This window comes from Solanum lycopersicum, chromosome 9 (assembly GCF_036512215.1).
Source record: "Solanum lycopersicum chromosome 9, SLM_r2.1".
Lineage (NCBI taxonomy): Eukaryota > Viridiplantae > Streptophyta > Magnoliopsida > Solanales > Solanaceae > Solanum > Solanum lycopersicum.
In genome coordinates, this window is record NC_090808.1 from 43,021,809 (window position 1) to 43,041,560 (window position 19,752).

Here is a 19,752-nt window from a genome sequence, read left to right on the forward strand (position 1 = left end):
GACGTAAGGCTGTAACTAACCTCTCTGCCTTAAATTGGATCCCAGAAATAAAGATTTGGAGGTGCCCCCGCAATGCGCAACCATGTCCCAGATTTGGTCACCTCGTTTTAAACTCAATTTGACTTCACAAAATTGTTTAATTTAATGAGGGGTCTTTTGGGTATTTTAGGAGAGGAATATATATTGATATTAGGAAAGTTTCAAGTCATTATTACCCACCCAAATCAAAACCCCAAAGGAAATAAAATCCACTCACTTCTCTCTAAATTCTCTCTCTAACCAACCTCCATTGAAGAGCATTGGAAGCTTGAAGAAGAAGACCAAGTTTTCTCTAGGGATTCAATATCAAGAATTTCCTATACAATTTTCTAAAATTAACAAGGTATGGAAGCTATTCACTTTTGGGATCCTTTTTCCATAGCGGTTTTTCAAAACTTGATTTCAATGTCTTTCAAAAGCCTAGTTTTCATCTAATTTCGTGGGTCTTCTTTTAAATTGGATTAATTTGGTATTGATTTGATTAATAGTGTTTAATTATGATTTTTTAGGAGTGTATTGATGTTTTACCCTAAGCTTTGACCTGATTTGCTAAAAGACCCGTGAATATCCCTTTTCTCCTAACCCTAACTTATGAATTAGGTTGATTCATGATTAAGGATGGTGTAATTGAATGTGTTATTGCTCAACTATTATATGATGATGATTAGATTGTGGGATGAATATTGTTGAATTGGGGGTGAAGTCTTGAACTTGGAGGCTATAGTTAATACTTTCAAGGTTATGAACACTTTATTGGTTTAATGTTGGTCTATTCTTGAAAATGTTGTTCAATTGAAGTATTATGGATGAAGTTATGGATGTATGATTATGCTATGAACACGATGGATATGAGATGATGATAGGTGTGTGTATTGTTATGAGGCATTGGAGGTGATTTCTCATGTGCGTCTTATAATGATGATGATTGGATTGTTGGATAAATATTTTGGAATTGGGGGTGAAGTCTTGCAGGAGTTTCTTGGAGTCTATTGGTAATATTTTCAAGGTTATGAACACTTTATTGGTTTATTGTTGGTCGTCTATTCATAATAATGTTGTTCAATTGAAGTATTATGGATGAAGTTATGGATGTATGATTATGCTATGAACACGATGGATATGAGATGATGATAGGTGTATTGTTATGAGGGATTGAGGTGATTTCACATGTGTGTCTTATTACTATGATTATGATATAATTTTCTCACACGATGATGATTTGGTGATTAAAGGAGTTTCTTATCCTAGACCTATGAGCTATTGACATGTTATATGAGGGGTTAAAATCCTAAGACCTATATTAAGAATTGATGTTAATAAAGACTTAAAAGGCACTTCAAAAAGGGAATTTAGCTTAGCACCGAGCAAACTTGACAATGAGAGGTGTCTTTTCCAATGATGAAGGTAGGTTCACCAAACGTCTCATGAGGTGGAAAATCCAATGTGAATTAACATAAAGAGAGTTTGTAGTAACAATCTCCTAGTTCCTTAACTTTGTGCCCCCATAGGAAGACTATCTAGTGGATCCACCTGGATTGTACGATTATGTATGAGTTCTACCTTGGCTAGTAGAACACCTTTTTTCGGTGTGGGGTTTCTATGACACCGGATTCCATGCTTAACTCACATGGTCTATGATCGATTATGGTGAATGTTCCCGAAAGTAAAATGAATGAATGAAAGTAATAAGATGAACACTAACTAGGATGACTTAAGGGGTACTACTTAGTGTAGCTATGCATTGCATAAGTGGGCCTTGAGGGAAGTCCTGAGAGGGGTTCTTATGTACTTATGTTATGAATGAAATGTATAATGTTGTTTCTACATAATGTTGATCTTATATGATGTTGGTTTCAATTGATGAACATGATATTGATCTAAATTGCTATGTATGATGATGATTATACATGATGTGATGTTATATGAGATAAAAGCATTGTTTATGGTCTCTTTACTAGTTTACTTGGTTTATGTGGGGTTATGGGGCTTCACATGAACATTGAACTAGTTTGCTTGGATTGAGATTATGAGTAAGGTTTGGTTATGCTTTGATGAAATGAACTTTAAAACATAAAATGTTGGTTTTGAATTTACTATGATGTTACTCTGAACATGAATATGATGTCTTAATATTGTTATGCTATGAACTTCTATATGCTATTGGAATGTGCATGAAAGACTTCAATGCTTACTTGGAATGCTTATAAGAAAAATGTCCCTTTATGCATCTTTTCAAAGGTTTTACTTGCATATGTTTCCATACTTAGTACATGTGGTTTGTCATAACCCATATTCTCTTCTATTTATACAATAATATAGGTTCGGGCCATTGAAGAGTTTCAAAGCCAATTTTCAAGAAGCTTGGATAAATTCCCAAGTTGGTGAGTCCTTAAGTCCGAGGACGAAGCCTATCATTCTAGTACATGCTATTTGATTAGTCTAAAGACTTTATTATATTCCCTGTCTTGTAAAGACTATATTGTATTCTCTTATGAAACATATGTTAATATTGTAAGGGCAACTCCCAAATCTTGTACTCTTATATTAGATGGTTTGTGTGAGACGCTTGTATACTATTTTCGATATATGAGAAGTCTAAATGACTTCATATGTAAAGTTTTAATTTTTTCATATTTTAAGTACCTATGAAATGCGATGATGTATGCTTAGGGATTGTCTAAGGCCTCTTCGAGGACGTAGACGCTGGTTACATCTAGGGGGTGCTCTTCGGTTGTGAAAAATGACATAGTTTTCAATTTTTTTACTTAAAATCAACTTATATTGTACCCCTAAAAATACCCAAAACGACCTCACTTTAATGGGACTTAAAAAGGAAAAGAATCAAATTGTCCTCATTTATTGACCATGCCCAAGTGTCAAGAGCACCTTCACAAGCCATGGTGAGAACCACGACCCGTGGTTCTTCCCGTGAAGGTTGGGACACTGGCTAGTCACTTGGTGCATTAGGCTCACAAGCCCAAGGCATTACCACGAGGAACTCCACAAGCCATGGTCAAGACCACAAGTTGTGGTCCTTGAGGCAATATCCTTGGCACTTAGGGTCCTAAGCTACTTTTTCCAAGTCTACTTTATGAAAGGCTCATAAGTCGTGGTCCCTCTAGTGAAGTTGAGGCAGTAGCCTTGCCATTTAGTGGCCACTCTACCAAGGCCAAGACAAGACCACGAGCCCCTTCACGATTCGTGGTGAGGACCACGATCTGTGATCCCCCTTGTGAAGGTGAGGCGGTGTGCTCTAGCTAGAGGCAGCCTTGACCGTTGGATTTGGCTTGGACCCTTTACCTTGTAACTTGCCCCTTGGCCTTGACTCAAATAACCTTATTTCAATCCTAGATGACTTACTGACATTTCGGGAGTCATTTTATGATTTTTAACCTTACGTTTAGGCTCTAGCTTAACCTACCATTTTTCGAAGTGTTACATGTTCTTATTAATGGACAATCCCGTGTTTTCTTCCATTCCATTAGAGGAGTGAAATCAGGAGACTCATGATCTTCTGCTTTATTCATTATTTCAGCTGAAGTATTAACTCGGACCCTAAACTATTTATTTGAAGACGAGAAATATGTTAATTTTTGGCTCTCTAAATGGAGTTAAAATCTGAATCATATAGTCTATGCAGAGGATATGATTATTTTTTTCTCTACTTATGAATACTCTTAAGAAAAATAATAGCCACCCTCCAAGAATATGAAATGCAATCGGGTAAAAATATAAACAAGGAAAAAAATGTGTATTATTTACATAAGAGAAGGAGTTTGTTGATAAAATAAAATTAGTAGAGATATGTATTGATATCTGCAAAGGTTAGTTCCCTATTAAGTACCTGAATTGCCTAGTTACTGATGCAAGTAAAATAAAAGAACATTATGGTGATCTTATCAAAAATGTTAAAGACAAGCTTCAAGCTTGAAAAGTTAATATGTTATCTTAAGGAGGTAAAGATGTGTTGAATAATAGTGTATTGCAAAGCATTTTCATTTATGTAATAAGGGAGCTGCATAAAATATTCACTAAGTTCTTTCGGGGTAAAAGTAATTTAGAAAGAAGTAAATATTGAGCATCCTAGGAGAAGATTTGTCTTCCTAAACATGAAGGAGGGTTAGGTTTTAGATCTTTGTTTGAAGTTTCTAAAGTTATGTATGCTAAATTGTGATGGATATTTAGGACCGTAAGATCTTTGTGGGTCTAACAATTTTTGGAATAAATATTGCCAAAACAAATTCCAACCTTGGTGCAATTGAAAGGAGGTTCATATGTATGGCAATATATGTTTGAGAGTAGGAAAATGTTCGAGAAAAAATTATGGTAGAAACCAAAAGGAGGTACCTCTAGCATTCGGTATGATAACTAGACATGATTGATCCTTTATATCTTCTTCATTGATATATATTTTTTTCATCCTTTATCATAAATTGAGGTGTTTATGAATGGAAAATGATGAATTTATGATACTGAGAAATCAATAATTCTACCTCAGGTAGTTGATCATGTGAGATTAAACTTGGACCATGTTTCTTTTTCCAATCAAAAAGGCTCTCATTGGTGGGTGATAACTAGTACATGGAATTTCACGGTGAAGAGTGCATGGAGTATTATTAGAAAAAAAGATGTGACTATGGAGGCTTATAACTAGTTATGGGTTAAAGGGTTGCCTTTCAAAATCCCCGTCTTTGGGTGGAGAATCAGGACTAGCAAGGTTCTACTGGAAGTTATCATGGCCAACTGGAATCCTAATACTTCCCAACATGGAAAAGATAATAATTTCCCAAAGCCCTATAAATATACCCTTAAACATTTTTTGCAGGGTTACTTCTTTTTTGAACTAGTATTTTAATGCACGATCATCATAAGAATAAATACATTCTCTACTTTTGCAATTAAGAGGGGGAATAGAGAGATAGAACGTGGAATACAAAAATCATGATCTTTTCTTGTATATCACTAACATATATTTGTGTTTAGGATAGAGATATACCCGAGTATTGTACTTGGTTATGAAATAAGATTATATCTTTATGCTCACTAGTTGATTCAATTTATTTTTGCTCATTGTAGTTAGACTGTTAACTAAGGTAGGTGATTAGATGTCGAGAAACCAGGATCACAAATTAACCTAGTAAAATCACTATTCTATAACCATCTAAATCCATGAAAGGTATGTTAATAATGAATTTTCATGTCGATGAAGTAAAGTGCAATCGGCAGTTCACCGAAGTAGTTGGGCGAAGTCAGAATTTCATCGCCTAAAGTAACCAAAAGTTGGATCAAGTTGAAGGCTAAAATGAGCGAACAAAGGTGGTCATCGATGAATCACTAAAATTTAAATATAGAGTCAATTAAATTCACCTAGTGAGGTTCAAATACCTGAAGTTTGAAGCCAAGAAAGGGCGAGTTGAACAATAAGACGGTAATCTACTGATAAAGTAGGCGAGCCCAACTAATGTCACTGATCAGGTCGTACATGGAACTTTAGACTAATTATTACAAAAATTATAAATAGACCAACGCAGAGTAAAAATGAAGGGATAATATTTTGTTTTTTTAAATCTCTATAAAATATACGTTTGAATATCTGAGTTAGGACTTTTTCATATCTTCTTAGTTTTGGGGTTTTGAACAATTTTGTATTTGACAATTGATGTTTCAATTCTAAGCGGGTATTGAAGATTATTTTGATTATCAATATTTTGATGGCTGAAAGCACAATTGATATAATTTATTTCACTTTTATGATACTTGGCTAAGACCCCAATTTTAGGGGTGTGATTATGGAGTTGGGTGTTAACTAATTTAGTGGGTGTAGTGTTTTGCTCTATTTTTCTGCTAGTTATTCATGGATTTGAGTGATTTAGCATATGTTCAAATTCTAGGTCAAAGGTTCCAAACTTAGTGTTAGCTTAGATCTTTGATTGATGCTCGAAAGAGATCAATTAGGGTGGGCAATTGGTTCAATACTTTCAAATTGAATTTGATTGTTGCAGTATTTTCAAAAAAGAAATTATAGTTCCGTTTTGTATTTTCAAATTTGCTCGAAATATAGATTTCATATGATATTGATTGATTTGTATCTTTACATGGTTGATACAAAAAAGAGAGTATGTGATATAAGTATGTGATATGACACACTGAGACTGAAAGAAAATGTATGTCATTTATGATTATCCAACCTATCCGTAATTGTTAGCATTTTTGAGCAAGCAGTTGCATCCCGTATTTGAGGTTGACACCAACTCCCACAACCCTAAATCATATTCTACTTGCTTAAACCATGTTTTTGTTGAACGTGATAATTAATTTCAAACTCTTATTAAAATTTTGGTGGAATCATCCACTTATTTGTCCTAATTGCTAGAATAGATTAATTTGCACCTTAATTCTCTTATTAAATTATTCGATTTAGATCACACTCGGTGGGATCCGACCGCCACTCAACTATTGGGTAATTATAATGCTAACAATCACTTACTTATTTGATTTTTTCATGAGTAGTTTGAGAGTTATCAATTTACGACCTAATGTTCAATCGGGACATAACTTATGGGATCCCATAGTTTTTGGACCTAGGTAATCGCCACTTGTCCGACTCGGTTCTAAATAAACTCCCAAAAGAAAATATGTATAATCATATTTATATTCATAATCTTTAAAAGGTAAGAATCCAATACTATTCATTCCATACATAAGTTTATAATCATAAGAAAAACTTCATTAAATTATGATTTAATAACATACTCATAATATACATTTTAATCAAAAGTATATTAATCATGAAATTTATTTATAATGGAAGGTACTTCAATTGTAAGTCTCGCCTTCTCATATAAATTTGACGACATTTCCATCGAAAGCATACTTGAATCATAAAATCATTCATAATATAATGCATTCTTATTAACATAACTTGAATCATAATCACAAAATACTTGCATAACATTAGTTCATGAAAATATCATTGAAAAAAATTACATTTCTATCAATACAAGCATAATAAGATTAGTCATGATGAATAAACTGAAAATCAATTGAAGCAAGAGAAAATCATGAGAACCCTAGAATTTGGGCGTGAATCACAAAGTGAAATTTTTTGTATATCTGTGACTCAATGAATGGAGAAGTACCCATTGATGAATTTTTCACATAACGAACCCCTAATTTGAAATCTTCAATGGAGACTTGAAATTCTTGGAACCCTAGCTTTCCTGGGAGGAAGACTTAAAGAGAGAATTATGGAGCTTATGAGAGACTGAGAGGGAATGGAGAGGGAGGGGTTAGATCTTAGAATCAGTTATAGTTCTTTAAACTAGGCCTGGAATGATATTGTATAAGAATTAAAAAAAAGTAGAAAAAGATATGAATAACTCTGAAGTGAAACTGTAGGACTACCTTGAAGAACGACTCCTACGGTCCGTACTCCGCTCTATGTACTGTACCATCCACTCATGGATCTCAAGTAATGGAAGTCTTACTTCCCTAATGAAAATCATAACCAACTACCACACTCGTCATCCACTATATGAGTCGTACATGTCATTCGTAGAACCTTGATGTTCAAGTCCACGAGCCCCAACTACATCCTGTTTTCCTTTATATGGCCTGTACTAGCCAGTCGTCCAATAAGTTATTGAAATTTAAATTTTTTTAGTGTTACCCATGAGTCACTTCAACAAATCGTGGAACCAACTACTCCTCGTACATGGGCCTCGTGAGAGACTACAACAAGTTTTCTGTAAACTTTTAACTTCAAACTAACTTTACAATTTCGAGGTGTTACACTCTCGCCTCTCCAATAGTAAAATAGACGAGGGTTACTCCAAAAATTCTCCTAGATTGACCCAAGCTTGGAGACAATGCAGAGGGAGGATTCCGACGCAAATAAGGTACAAATTCATGGATTCCTTCACCCCTCGAAGTCAAAAGGTCATGTTCAAAGTTTCACAACGCTTGTTTAGCGTCCAAGTAGACTAGACTTAACTGAATAGTTAGACCCGTTTTTGAATGCATAGTACTTATATATTGATGGGAGAGATTATGCTTAGACCTTCGTACATGGACTCAGATGATTAAATACATTGAATTTTGTTGTTTTGGTAAGGCACTAGGTATGAGTGTCGTTGGATGTTGTTCTAAGGGGGGTTAACGTATGGGTAATTGGACCGTAAGCACAAAAACGTATAGGAAGGGTCACAAATAGGTGATGGTTGAATTAAGTTTCAATCTACATTAACTTTTCTATAGTTATATCTTGTACAAAATGTGATTACAAAGAAAAAAGGGATGAATGTGAAATAATATCTTTTTTCAATCTCTTGTAATGACTTGTCTTAATTTCTTATGGCCTTACAAAAGTTTGGTTGTGATTATCAATTGGTCTGTGTATCACGACGGATACAAATTATCGATTGATTTGGTATTTTGTCCAATACAGATTATGATACATCAGAATGAGATAGGGAAGTTTGGTGATAGGGTGTATGAGTTCAAAGGTAGTATTAATTTGTAGTAAGTGTTGTGGTTGAAGGATCAAAGTGGTATAGCTTCAAGCTGTAGTTTGGTGATAGGGTGTATGAGTTCAGAGGTAGTATTAATTGGTAGTAAGTGTTGTGGTTGAAGGATCAAAGTGGTATAGCTTCAAGTTGTATGTTTTTGAATATTTGCATGACATTATGTGGCAGATTCGGGTCAATCGATGATATCTACTAGTATGTGTTATTTGTATTGATACTACTCTCATTATGTCACTTGACATAGTCAGTTACTCTCATTATGTCACTTGACATAGTTAGTTGCAAGATCATTGATGTTTTCTTAGGTGAAGCAATGATGATCTCCAACAACTTCTATTCTTCTTTCCTTCCTTATAGTGGATGCTATATCCTATATTGATATTTTGGTTTTCTTTTAGAATCTCTAATATGGGAAGTTTCGCATGTTTTAAGGGACATGCTTAATTTTCCAAGACCGAGTATTATATACTTAAATAAGGTAATAAATTGATGTTTGTTTACTTCCACTTTAACAGTTTCAAATCAGATGGTAAGGATTCCCTATTTTGGGGTTACGATAAATGTCCACACTGTCCGATGATTTGGATCGTGACGGTTTAGATTTTAATAAAAAATATTTCGTCACGAGCCCTGCCCTACCCCGCTCCGTTAATTATTAAACGTGCCCCACCCCTTAAGATGAGCTAATAAGACCATCCAGCTATCTGTTTAAGCAAGCTACACTAAAATACTATACATTAAAATTGTATAAAGAGAACTGTATCAGCTTCAAGCCCTTCACTTTACCAGTTACAATACTATAGAGCTAATAAGACCATCCAGCTATCCGTTTAAGCAAGCTACACCAAAATACTATACATTAAAATTGTATAAAGAGAACTGTATCAGCTTCAAGACCTTCACTTTACCAGTTACAATACTATAGAGCTAATAAGACCATCCAGCTATCCGTTTAAGCAAGCTACACTAAAATACTATACATTAAAATTGTATAAAGAGAACTGTATCAGCTTCAAGCCCTTCACTTTACCAGTTACAATACTATCTCATCTACCTCTTTATCAGATTTCATACATACTTTCAAAGGTCATTGTAGTATATATTATATATATATATATATATTATATGCCCCCATCTCATTTAGCCATTCTACTGCATTTAAGTTAATTAATTTGCCTAATCCTGAAAGGACATCTACCTTTCTACTAAGTATCCTATTCTCTATATACCAATCTCTAGCTTACAGTGAAGGCTTGATAGTCGAAGCATTTGATGGAAACAGAATGGATGGAATGTCCCTGATCCGGTATCCACTGCCCCAAAATGAGGCAAGACAAAGGCCCATTATAGCCATTGCAACAACAGAACATGCAGGTGGTACCGCTTGACTGCTTCCAAGGAATTGAGTTGCAAGTAACCCCGCCAGTGTAGAGCTCTGCATTCCTGTGCATAAAGAAATTGTCCTGCACATTTCTTCTTCAAACCTGCCATTGTATATGCAATGAGATCAGAGTAGATGAAAAAGAACACCACCAGTTCTCTTCAAGCCCACAGACGGCAACAAATTGAAGCAATTAAAGATGGTATTCAGAAGCAAGAGTTGAACATTATTAACTTTCATGAAGAATCCAAATATGATATTTAATCACCCATTAATTGACATATATTCGACCCAAAATTGGACAGGTCATTTAATGTGAATGTCAATAGGAGCAATTTGACAAGACTCTTGCATCACTATGACGGGACCAGTTTGGATAGTTCAATTTATGTGATACCCATTGATGAGTATCACATAATCTAAGAACAGGAAAGCAATTATCAACATGACGGAAAATGTGTCACAAGTACAGTGCTTGAACCACAAATGCATTTCATCACATAAAACAGGTGCAGCTACAAGAGACTAGCCAAAACCTCAAAATTGGAAGTTTTGAGAGCCAATATCCCAACGCAAATGCCATTCCATGAAATGTCAGTACGGGAGCGATCAATTTTGCACCCTCAGCAGAAAGAATCTGAGCGCGATTGATTGCAAGAGGGCTGCCAATACACAGTGAAGTACAAATCATGGCAACAAATGGCATCACAGGTTGAATAACAGATACTACTGGTTTGGCATAGGTGTTCAGCACTAAGCCAAGAGCGACGGGGAGAAGAACAACCTGCAAAGACAGTAAATGTATATGGACTCATTGTGATGTAAACAACTGATATATTATGATATAAAAAGCCTTTCATCAGTACTGTTTGACATACTACAATTCTGCTAATTATCAAGCAGCAATAGAGTTGGGACATCTGATACCTGTAAGATTGACTTTGCCATTGCAACTGCATCAACTGGAACGACTGAACCAATAAGAAGGCCAGTTAAAAGTGGAGTAACAAGAACTGAAGCAATAGTACTTGTACTGGTCAAGAGAATACTGAATGCCACATCACTTTTGCTCAAGAAGCTGGCGTAACTTGATAATTGAGCCCCTGCAACACAAGACACAAGGACAAAACCAGCGTAGAACGTTGTAGGCATTCCAAATGCCTGTGCTAACAACAAACCAAGAGCTGGCTTCAGGACATATTGAGCAACGAATCCAACTGATAAGGGAAAAGGTCTGCAATCAGCAAAGGTCAAAAGCTTTACAACGAAAACACCAACTACTTTACTAGTGATCAAGTCCATAAAACTAGTAAATTGGGCTTACCTTTTAATCGCAAGAGCAAAATCATCAATAGAAAGTTTAATACCAATTGATAACATGATTCCTCCAAGTGCAGGAGCATACAAATCTTTAGAAACCCTGCATATTCCTCTATCAATTATACAAGAAAACAATATACAAATGTTGTATTCAAAAAAACAAAAGATTATACCCATAAGTGAAGGGAATTTGCGAACATATGTAGAACGAAATTCGATGTAAATAGCAATTGTTTTAAAATTAAACCGGAAACTTGTGATTTAAATTATTGAGTTTAGAGTTGAATGAAGATATGGTTACCATGTGAAAGTTGAAGGGTGAGAAAGAGCAGCAACAGCAGTGATGGCCACAACAAAAGGAAGCAATGCAGAAAGTACTTGTGAATAATCCACCTTTTCATCATCTTCTGCTACATAAAAGCTTTTCGGATTAGCACCAAACGAAAGTAACGACAAGTTGCCTTCCCGTCTCTGCAAACCCACTCTCCCAGTTAACGGAGACGAAGTCAAACATGCAACAGCGCATCCATTAAACCCTGGTAGAACTGGATACCTTACAGAAAAAGTACTCTTACCATGGAAAATTGAATTAGGGATAGAAAGAAAAGGTTTTGGGTACTTGACGGATAAAAATGGAGTTGTTGACATTCTGAGAATCAAAGAAATAGCTCTCCGGTGAATATAATTTATCCCGATCGCCGGAAAAAATTGACTGCTTCTCCGGCGAGGAGGAAAAAAAAAGGAGAGGAGGAGCAAAGCGCTGAAGAGATGACAAGAGAGTTTTATACAGGAAAACTTTTTTATGGTGTTTACGCTCATGTAAACTTCTCTTTCTTTTTGTCTTTTTGTCTTTTCTTTTTCTTTTTTCGAGATGTTTTGTACAGTTGTAGATATTTGTCACTTTATTTTATATTAATTGGATTTTAAAATAAAAGATATTTGTCACTTTATTTTATATTAATTGGATTTTAAAATTTTATTTTATTATTTAAAATAATTTTTATTTTTAAAGTTCATGATTGATATTCGAAAGTATTTTTTTTATATATATACATATTTATCCTTACATCTATTAAAATTTTATAACATATTAATTAAACTACTTTAAAAAGTTAAATTTATGATTTTAATAAAAGGTCATAGTGAAAAATATAATATGAATTATGTCTATAAATATTTTTTTTGATATATGTGTATTGCTCACGAATTAAGTTAATGTCAAATAAAGAGAATAGGAAAAAAATGATCAAAATGATCTTTAATGTACGAGCAATTTTTTATTTTGATTTGTGTATTTCACTTAATTAAATGATTATAATAAAAGTACAACTTTTGATCCTTAATATTTATCACTTAATTGAAATAATTTTTATGGTATGATAAATGTGATCATTTTGGTGCTAAACCTAACATATTTATCACACAAAGTGTTAAATTTTTCTTACACACTCGCGTGTGACTAATAGAATTTACCGATGTTTCTTTATTAGCTTCAAAGAAAATTTCATGAAATTTAGCTCTATTTTTTTAAAATTTCTCTAATAAAATTTATTATTTTCTCTTACTTAAACAGAAATCATATTAGTAGAATAATATTTTAGAAAGACTATATAGTAAATATATAGTAATATTTAATACTTTTCTATATATAAATATATTTATTAATTTAAGATAAATGCCAATGAACAAATTTGTCATATAACATAACCATTTCAATTAGTGAGATATATTAAAAATCAAAATGAGTATATTTATCTTATATTAAAGACTTTCAATCAAATAGATATTTAATCAAAAAGTATCCACATATTTGCAATGTTATGTCACCCTCATCTCTTACTTATATTTCTCTTTAAAAAATACAAATTGTTGTTTTTAAATTTGTTTACATGTGAAAATACAATTCAAAGTATCTAACGTGGATATTCTTCATAAATTTAAGAAGCTACTTGAATAACCTTTGAAGTATTTATTAAGTTTAAATAGATCTACTCTTTTAAAAATAAATTCAACTTTCTTTACATTTTTAAATAGTTAATTTCTTATGAAAACTAATTATAGTATCTCACATTTTTCATTCGTGTAAAATCAAGTTGAATCTAGATACTTAAGTATATTTATTGAAATATAAGAATTGAAAACATCAACATTATATGTTGCTTAATTGTTTGTTGATTAAAATAAAAATGATGATGCTGGTCAAAGTAAAATTTAATGGTGGAGTCATAAAATCAAAGTTGTTGTAGACGCGGTTTCTAGCATTAATGCGGACTAATCCTCAATTTTAACCTTTTTGATTGTAATTATATGTAAATATAAAATTAAAAATTATGGTACTGAAAAATCAAATTTAGGATTGTATAATATATAAATATATTTTTTGATTTGGTTTTAATTAATATTTAACATCTATATCCTTTAACTTTTGCTTCGGATAAATAGAATTTTAAATTTGTATAAATTGAACGAGTAGACACACATCATATATTGCATGATACAAATAAGACAACACGTAGAATTCAAATTGGTCATGTATGCGCAAAATATGATGCACATGCACTTGTTCAACTTTATAAAAATTTAAGTGTTTATTTATGCATATTTAAAGTTAAAAAAAAAACAAATGCAAGGTAAATCCAAGTGAAAGGACATAATTATCTATTACTCTCTCTGTTTCAATTTATGTGACTTACTTTTTTTTAATCAATTCAAAAAAATAATAACACATTTTTATATTGATTAATAATTTAACTTTATAATGTTTATTTTATCATTAATAAAATAATTTATTAACGCATAAATTTTTATTATTTATTTTAATATAACAGAGAATGAGACAGAAAAGACCAAATACATAATAAATTTCCTTCTTTTCAGACTCTTCTAAACACTTGTCCACCCTTGCTCCTACACCACTTCAACTGCATGCAACTGAAATTAAAAATAAATTACTGATCTTCACTGAAATTTTTTACGGAAGATTATATTTATACTTTTTTAATAAATAATACTTATCTACTATTAATTTTGTACACATTAATAAAATTTTATAAATAAAAAAATAATTTTATAATATCATACATTGAATAAATAAAAAATTATTTATTTATTTCATAAAATTAATAAATATTGTTAAACGCGGTAAGATTGCATAGTCGAAATTATTATGGACGGAAAAAGTAATGACGTGCTCTTACAATTATACAAATGTCACAATTACGACCACCGGTTTTTAAATGCATTAAACGAGTGCCAAAAGAAGCTTTTCATTTTTTTGGTTAATGAGGTTAATCGGCTAGATTTTAAAAAATTAGGTTGATTAGTAAGATGAAGTCATTTGTTTAATTTTATAATTTATTATTTGTCATGTCAGCCAGCAGTTAAAAAAAAAATTTAAATTTTAAAAAAAAAAAATATTAAAAGTATTTTTAAATCAAAAAATTAATGAAAAGTATTTTTGAATCATTTCGAATACACTAAAAACATTTTTGATCATTTTCTTTTTTTTTTTAACTTTGAATTTTTTTAGACAGAATCTAGTTCTATCTAGGTATTTACATACATTTGAATATGTTTGTCATTGTAAAACGCATGAATATAAATATTTATTGATCAAAATATTCTTTAAATTAAACATAAAAGCATATTTTTAATAAATAATAAGTTATTAACCTCGACTTTTAGTTATAAATATTATCGCAGCCTATATTCTCTCCTTTGAAATTAGTCATTAATTAAAACTATGACTCGTTATAAATCAGACACTGCTGTTGGACTTAATATATATTATTTTTATATTTATTTATTTATTATGTGATAGAAATAGAAATTTAAAAAGTTAATTAATTTTTTATATAATTTTTAGATATTTAAGTTGTTATTTATTTTTTGTTCCACAAATTTAAGGAGAAGAGGTCCACTAAAATGTCCATAATTACAGTGTTTTTAATCATTAATCATTGACTTTTTACTCAAAGAAGCTAACATTTAAACAAATATTACCAACATTCAAAATAGAGTTGTCAAAATGAGTTGATCCGACTTGACCCAATCTTAACAGGATAGAGAGTTAAATGAGTTGAGGCGGGCTGATCCTTTTAGTTTAATGACCAATGAAATAGTGGCCCAACCCAGCCTTAAGCGGGGCACGGGTTGGGACTCGCTGACCCTTCAAACAAAAAATAAATAATATTACTCTCTTAGAAGGAGTATCTAAAAGAATCGAATGTTGATGTCTATGAACTAGACATCAATACATACAAAATTTCATTTATGAATCACACACTTCAGCAAATACTTACAGAATCTCACACTTCGGTGAATGCTTACCAAAATAAATAATAGTTAACGTAAGATTTAGATAAAATATGTTGATCATTCAATCATGCCTCCTACAAAAAATAAGCTAGTTTAAAATACTTGATTATTTTTTTAATGTTTTTTACATATTTATTGATAAAACATTTACAAATAAAACACTACTAATTATATATATATATATATATATATATATATATATATATATTAGGTCCAACCCCCACTAAATTCAAGGGCTGGGTTGGACCGATTTTGCGAATCCAGCCCATTTTGACGACTCTAATTCAAAATAATAAAGTTATGACTAAGGAATATATATATATATATATATATATATATATATCTTGTAACAACCCATTTAGTCGGTCTGAGCTGTAGAATTGTTTCTGATAAATACTTACTGGATCGACGGACCATGTGACGGATCGTCGTGGTCACGACGGACCGTCATAGACTCCGTCGTCCCATACTTGTGAAATGTCCTGCTGCTCCCTTCACTACCCTCGACCACAAGTATGACGAACCGTCATAGGCACAACGGCCCGTCGAGCGTCTTCGCTCCAAAACACTTCAACTCTTGGAATCTGGGTACTGGGACTAATTCTCTGAACTTCGTGACGGACCTGCAGGACGGACTGTCACAATCTGCGTAACCCCACTGGGACTAATTCTCTGAACTTCGTGACGAACATGCAGGACGGACCGTCACAGGTACGACGGACCGTCACAATCTGCATAACCCCACACGGTGTCAGACTTCTACTAAATTTTAAAGGGGTGTTACGGACTATTCATGTTCATAAGTATGAAATTAGTGGGGTAAGTTTAATAATTTATTTAGTTGGGGGTTAAAGTAGATAGTAGGAAAATAAATGGTGGGTTACTTTTATCATATATTTTTATAAAATTGATTATATGATAATTAGGGTAAAAGGAATCTGTAGAAGAAAAATAAAAGAAAGAGCAGAGAGGAAAACGAGCGAGAGAGAGGGAAAGAAAGAAGAAAGCAAGCGACTTAGACTTCAGATCGAGAAGATTCATAGGCACTGAGGAAGGTAAAGGCATTGGAGAGATAGCTTGCTTGGTTTCGGTTCTTCAGTGGAGGTAGGTTATGGTTTAATTCTATGTGATAGATAAACTCTTAATAGCGATCGATATGTATTGAGTGATGTTATAAAATCTCCTATATACTTGATTGTGTAGTTGAATGTTTGGTTGTGTGGTTTGTGGTTGGCCTAATATAAGGAGACTGTTGGATTTCTAATCTTGAAACCTCTCTATTAAACTGACGCCGTGAATAAATAAGGTGTGCTGAAATAAAATAATGAGATAATTGAATCGGAGTGTCACGTTCCAACACGGTGTTTTTGGATCGGAGTGTCACGTTCCGACACAATATAGGGGATCGGAGTGTCACGTTCCGACACGGTAAATGAGATCGGAGTGTCACATTCCGACACAATAACATTAAAAGAAAGAAATCCTGAATTATCTTAATATACTCAAATTCAAAGAACCTAATTCCCAAATGAGTACGGAGTGGAGGCATGAGTCCTCATAGGTGTGCTTAATATGGTGATTGATGGTGTACCTATTATGGTGTTGTTGTCAATGGTTCATGTGATTGTTGCTTTTCACCTGTTGAGTATTGTAGTTGATTTTATATTATTATTCAGCATATATTGTTTTCTATTTTGAGTTGGCCGATGATACTTACTCAGTACGTGTTCCTTGTACTGACCCCTACTTGTATTTTCTTCCTTGTCATTTTGTGGAGTGCAGCAAGCGTGCCATCGACTTCGACTAGCCCTCAGCTCTAGCCAGTCTTCAGCACATCAGAGTTCGGGGTGAGCTATTCTTCCTAGATCATGCTGGATTCTCTCCTTCACGTCTTGATGTCTTCAAAAGTCAGACATGGACCATCTTTTTACTTGTTTCGTTTTCTTAAAACACTCTTAGATTTGGTAATTTGAGGATAGATGTTCTTGATGTGATGACTTCCAGATTTTGGGGATAATAAGTATTAAACTTTAGAAGCCTATTTAATTGGTTACATTAATAAGTTTTGGATCTTCCGCATTATTTTTGTTATTCATAGTTGAACTATTGGTAAATGTTGGGGTTTAGATTTGTTGGTTCTCTCACCTAATAGGTTAAGTGTGGGTGCCACTCCCGACTCGTTTTGGGTCGTGACAAACTTGGTATCAGAGCATTAGGTTCAATGATCTCATCACACAAGGACAGGTCATGTATAGTCTTGCAGAACGGTACAGGGACACCTTTACTTTTCTCCAAGAGGTTGTAGGACTTTAGGAAAACTCCATTCTTTCATTCTCTTGTGCTATTACTTGGATCCAATTGGTATCTAGGTGATACGAATTGGTATCTAACATCCTCACTCTATTTCGCAGATGGTTAGATTTAGAGCAACAACTGTGCCAGCACCAACACCGACAAGACAGGGTGCGTCTGAGCCAACTATTGGGGCTGTAACTCGAGGAGGAGCAGTGGAAAGAGGTCGCGGTAGAGGTCACAGGAGGACGCCCACTAGAGGTAGAGGGCAGACACCTGGTCTAGCAAGGAATAGAGCAGTGACTCCTCCACCGACTGATGAGGTAATAAGAGAGGGTGATGAAGGGGAAAATGAGCAGGTTCAAGATGAGGAATTACCACCCCAGCCTACCCCAGAGATGATTAATTAGGTTCTTACTTATCTTAGCGGGTTATCTGATCAGGGCCAGACACCTCCAGTGTTTTCAGCACCAGCACCTCAGGTTCCGGGAGTACAACCTACAACTGCTGTGGCTCCGTGCATGGATGCATCATTGGAAGTAGGCACATTTCCTCGATTGACTACAGGGTCTATAATGACAGGTGATCAACATGACCTTTTCACTAAGTTCTTAAAGCTGAAATCTCCAGTCTACAAGGGTGCTGAATCTGAAGATGCCTATGATTTTCTGGTTGATTGTCATGAGCTGCTACATAAAATGGACATAGTAGAATGATTCGGTGTTGAGTTTGTGACCTATCAGCTTCAGGGGGATGCCAAAATGTGGTGGCGGTCATATGTCGAGTGTCAACCAGCGCAGGCACCACCCATGACTTGGGGATCATTTTCTAGATTATTTATGGAGAAGTATATACCCCGGACTTTGAGGGATAGGAGAGATGAGTTCATGAGCCTAGAGCAAGGAAGGATGTCTGTTGCTGCTTGTGAGGCTAAATTTCGTGCACTATCCGGGTATGCCACTCAGCTCTGCTTTAGTCCACAAGAGCGGATTCGTCGCTTTGTGAAAGGATTGAGGTCAGATTTGCAGATTTCAGCCTTACAGGTAGCTGCTGCAGCAAATCCTTTCAGGAAATGGTTGATTTTGTGATAGAGGTAGAGGGGGTGAAGCCAAACGACTTCACCATAACATCGACATTTAAAAAGTTCCGTAAGGGAGGTGAGTTTAGTGGTTCTTACTCAAGAGGGAAGAGTTCAGGAGGTTACCCAGCCTGTCCTATTCAGTCTTCACTGCAGGCTGTAGCTGGGGTTCTATCGCAGATCGGTTAGCATTTTTTTGAGTTTAGAGGTTATCCCCAGACTTCGTCATTCTCACAAAGACCTATGCTTGACTCCAGAAATTGTTATGGATGTGGAGAGACTGGACATATTAGGAAATATTGTCCAAAACAGAGTTACAGACCCCCAATAGCTAGAGGTAGAGGTGTGTAGAGGCCGCCATTCTGGAGGACGTGGTGGCCAAGGAAATGGTGGTCACCAAATCAGTCGGGGTGGCGGGAAAGTTGGGACTACTACAGCGCAACCTGGTAGGGACAATGGACAGACAGGTGATAGGGCCCATTGTTATGCTTTCCCCGGGAGGTCTAAAGCAGAGGCATCTGATGCTGTTATCACAGGTACTCTTTTAGTCTGTGATTGCATGGCTTTTGTATTATTTGATCCTGGATCCACATTTTCATATCTATCTTCCTCATTTGCTACTGGTCTTGATTTACATTGTGATTTGCTTGACATGCCTATTAGTGTTTCTACTCCTATGGGTGAGTCTGTGGTAGTTGAGAAGGTGTATAGGTCTTGCCTTGTGACTTTTGTGGGGAGCAATACTTATGTAGATTTGATTATTCTAGAGATGGTCGATTTTGATGTAATTCTGGGTATGA

General features: G+C 34.3%; 1 protein-coding gene across 1 annotated transcript; it reads right to left on the reverse strand.

The window, feature by feature from the left end:
• Window positions 1-9,393: 9,393 nt before the first annotated feature.
• Window positions 9,394-12,142, reverse strand: LOC101255826 (probable sodium/metabolite cotransporter BASS3, chloroplastic). The gene is made up of 5 exons (XM_004246979.5): window positions 11,567-12,142; window positions 11,270-11,365; window positions 10,873-11,179; window positions 10,482-10,729; window positions 9,394-10,048 (listed from the first exon to the last, which is right to left on the reverse strand). Exons 1-5 carry the CDS (start codon window positions 12,082-12,084, stop codon window positions 9,805-9,807), a joined length of 1,413 nt encoding a protein of 470 aa, XP_004247027.2. The 5' UTR covers window positions 12,085-12,142; the 3' UTR covers window positions 9,394-9,804.
• Between the last annotated feature and the right edge of the window lie 7,610 nt (window positions 12,143-19,752).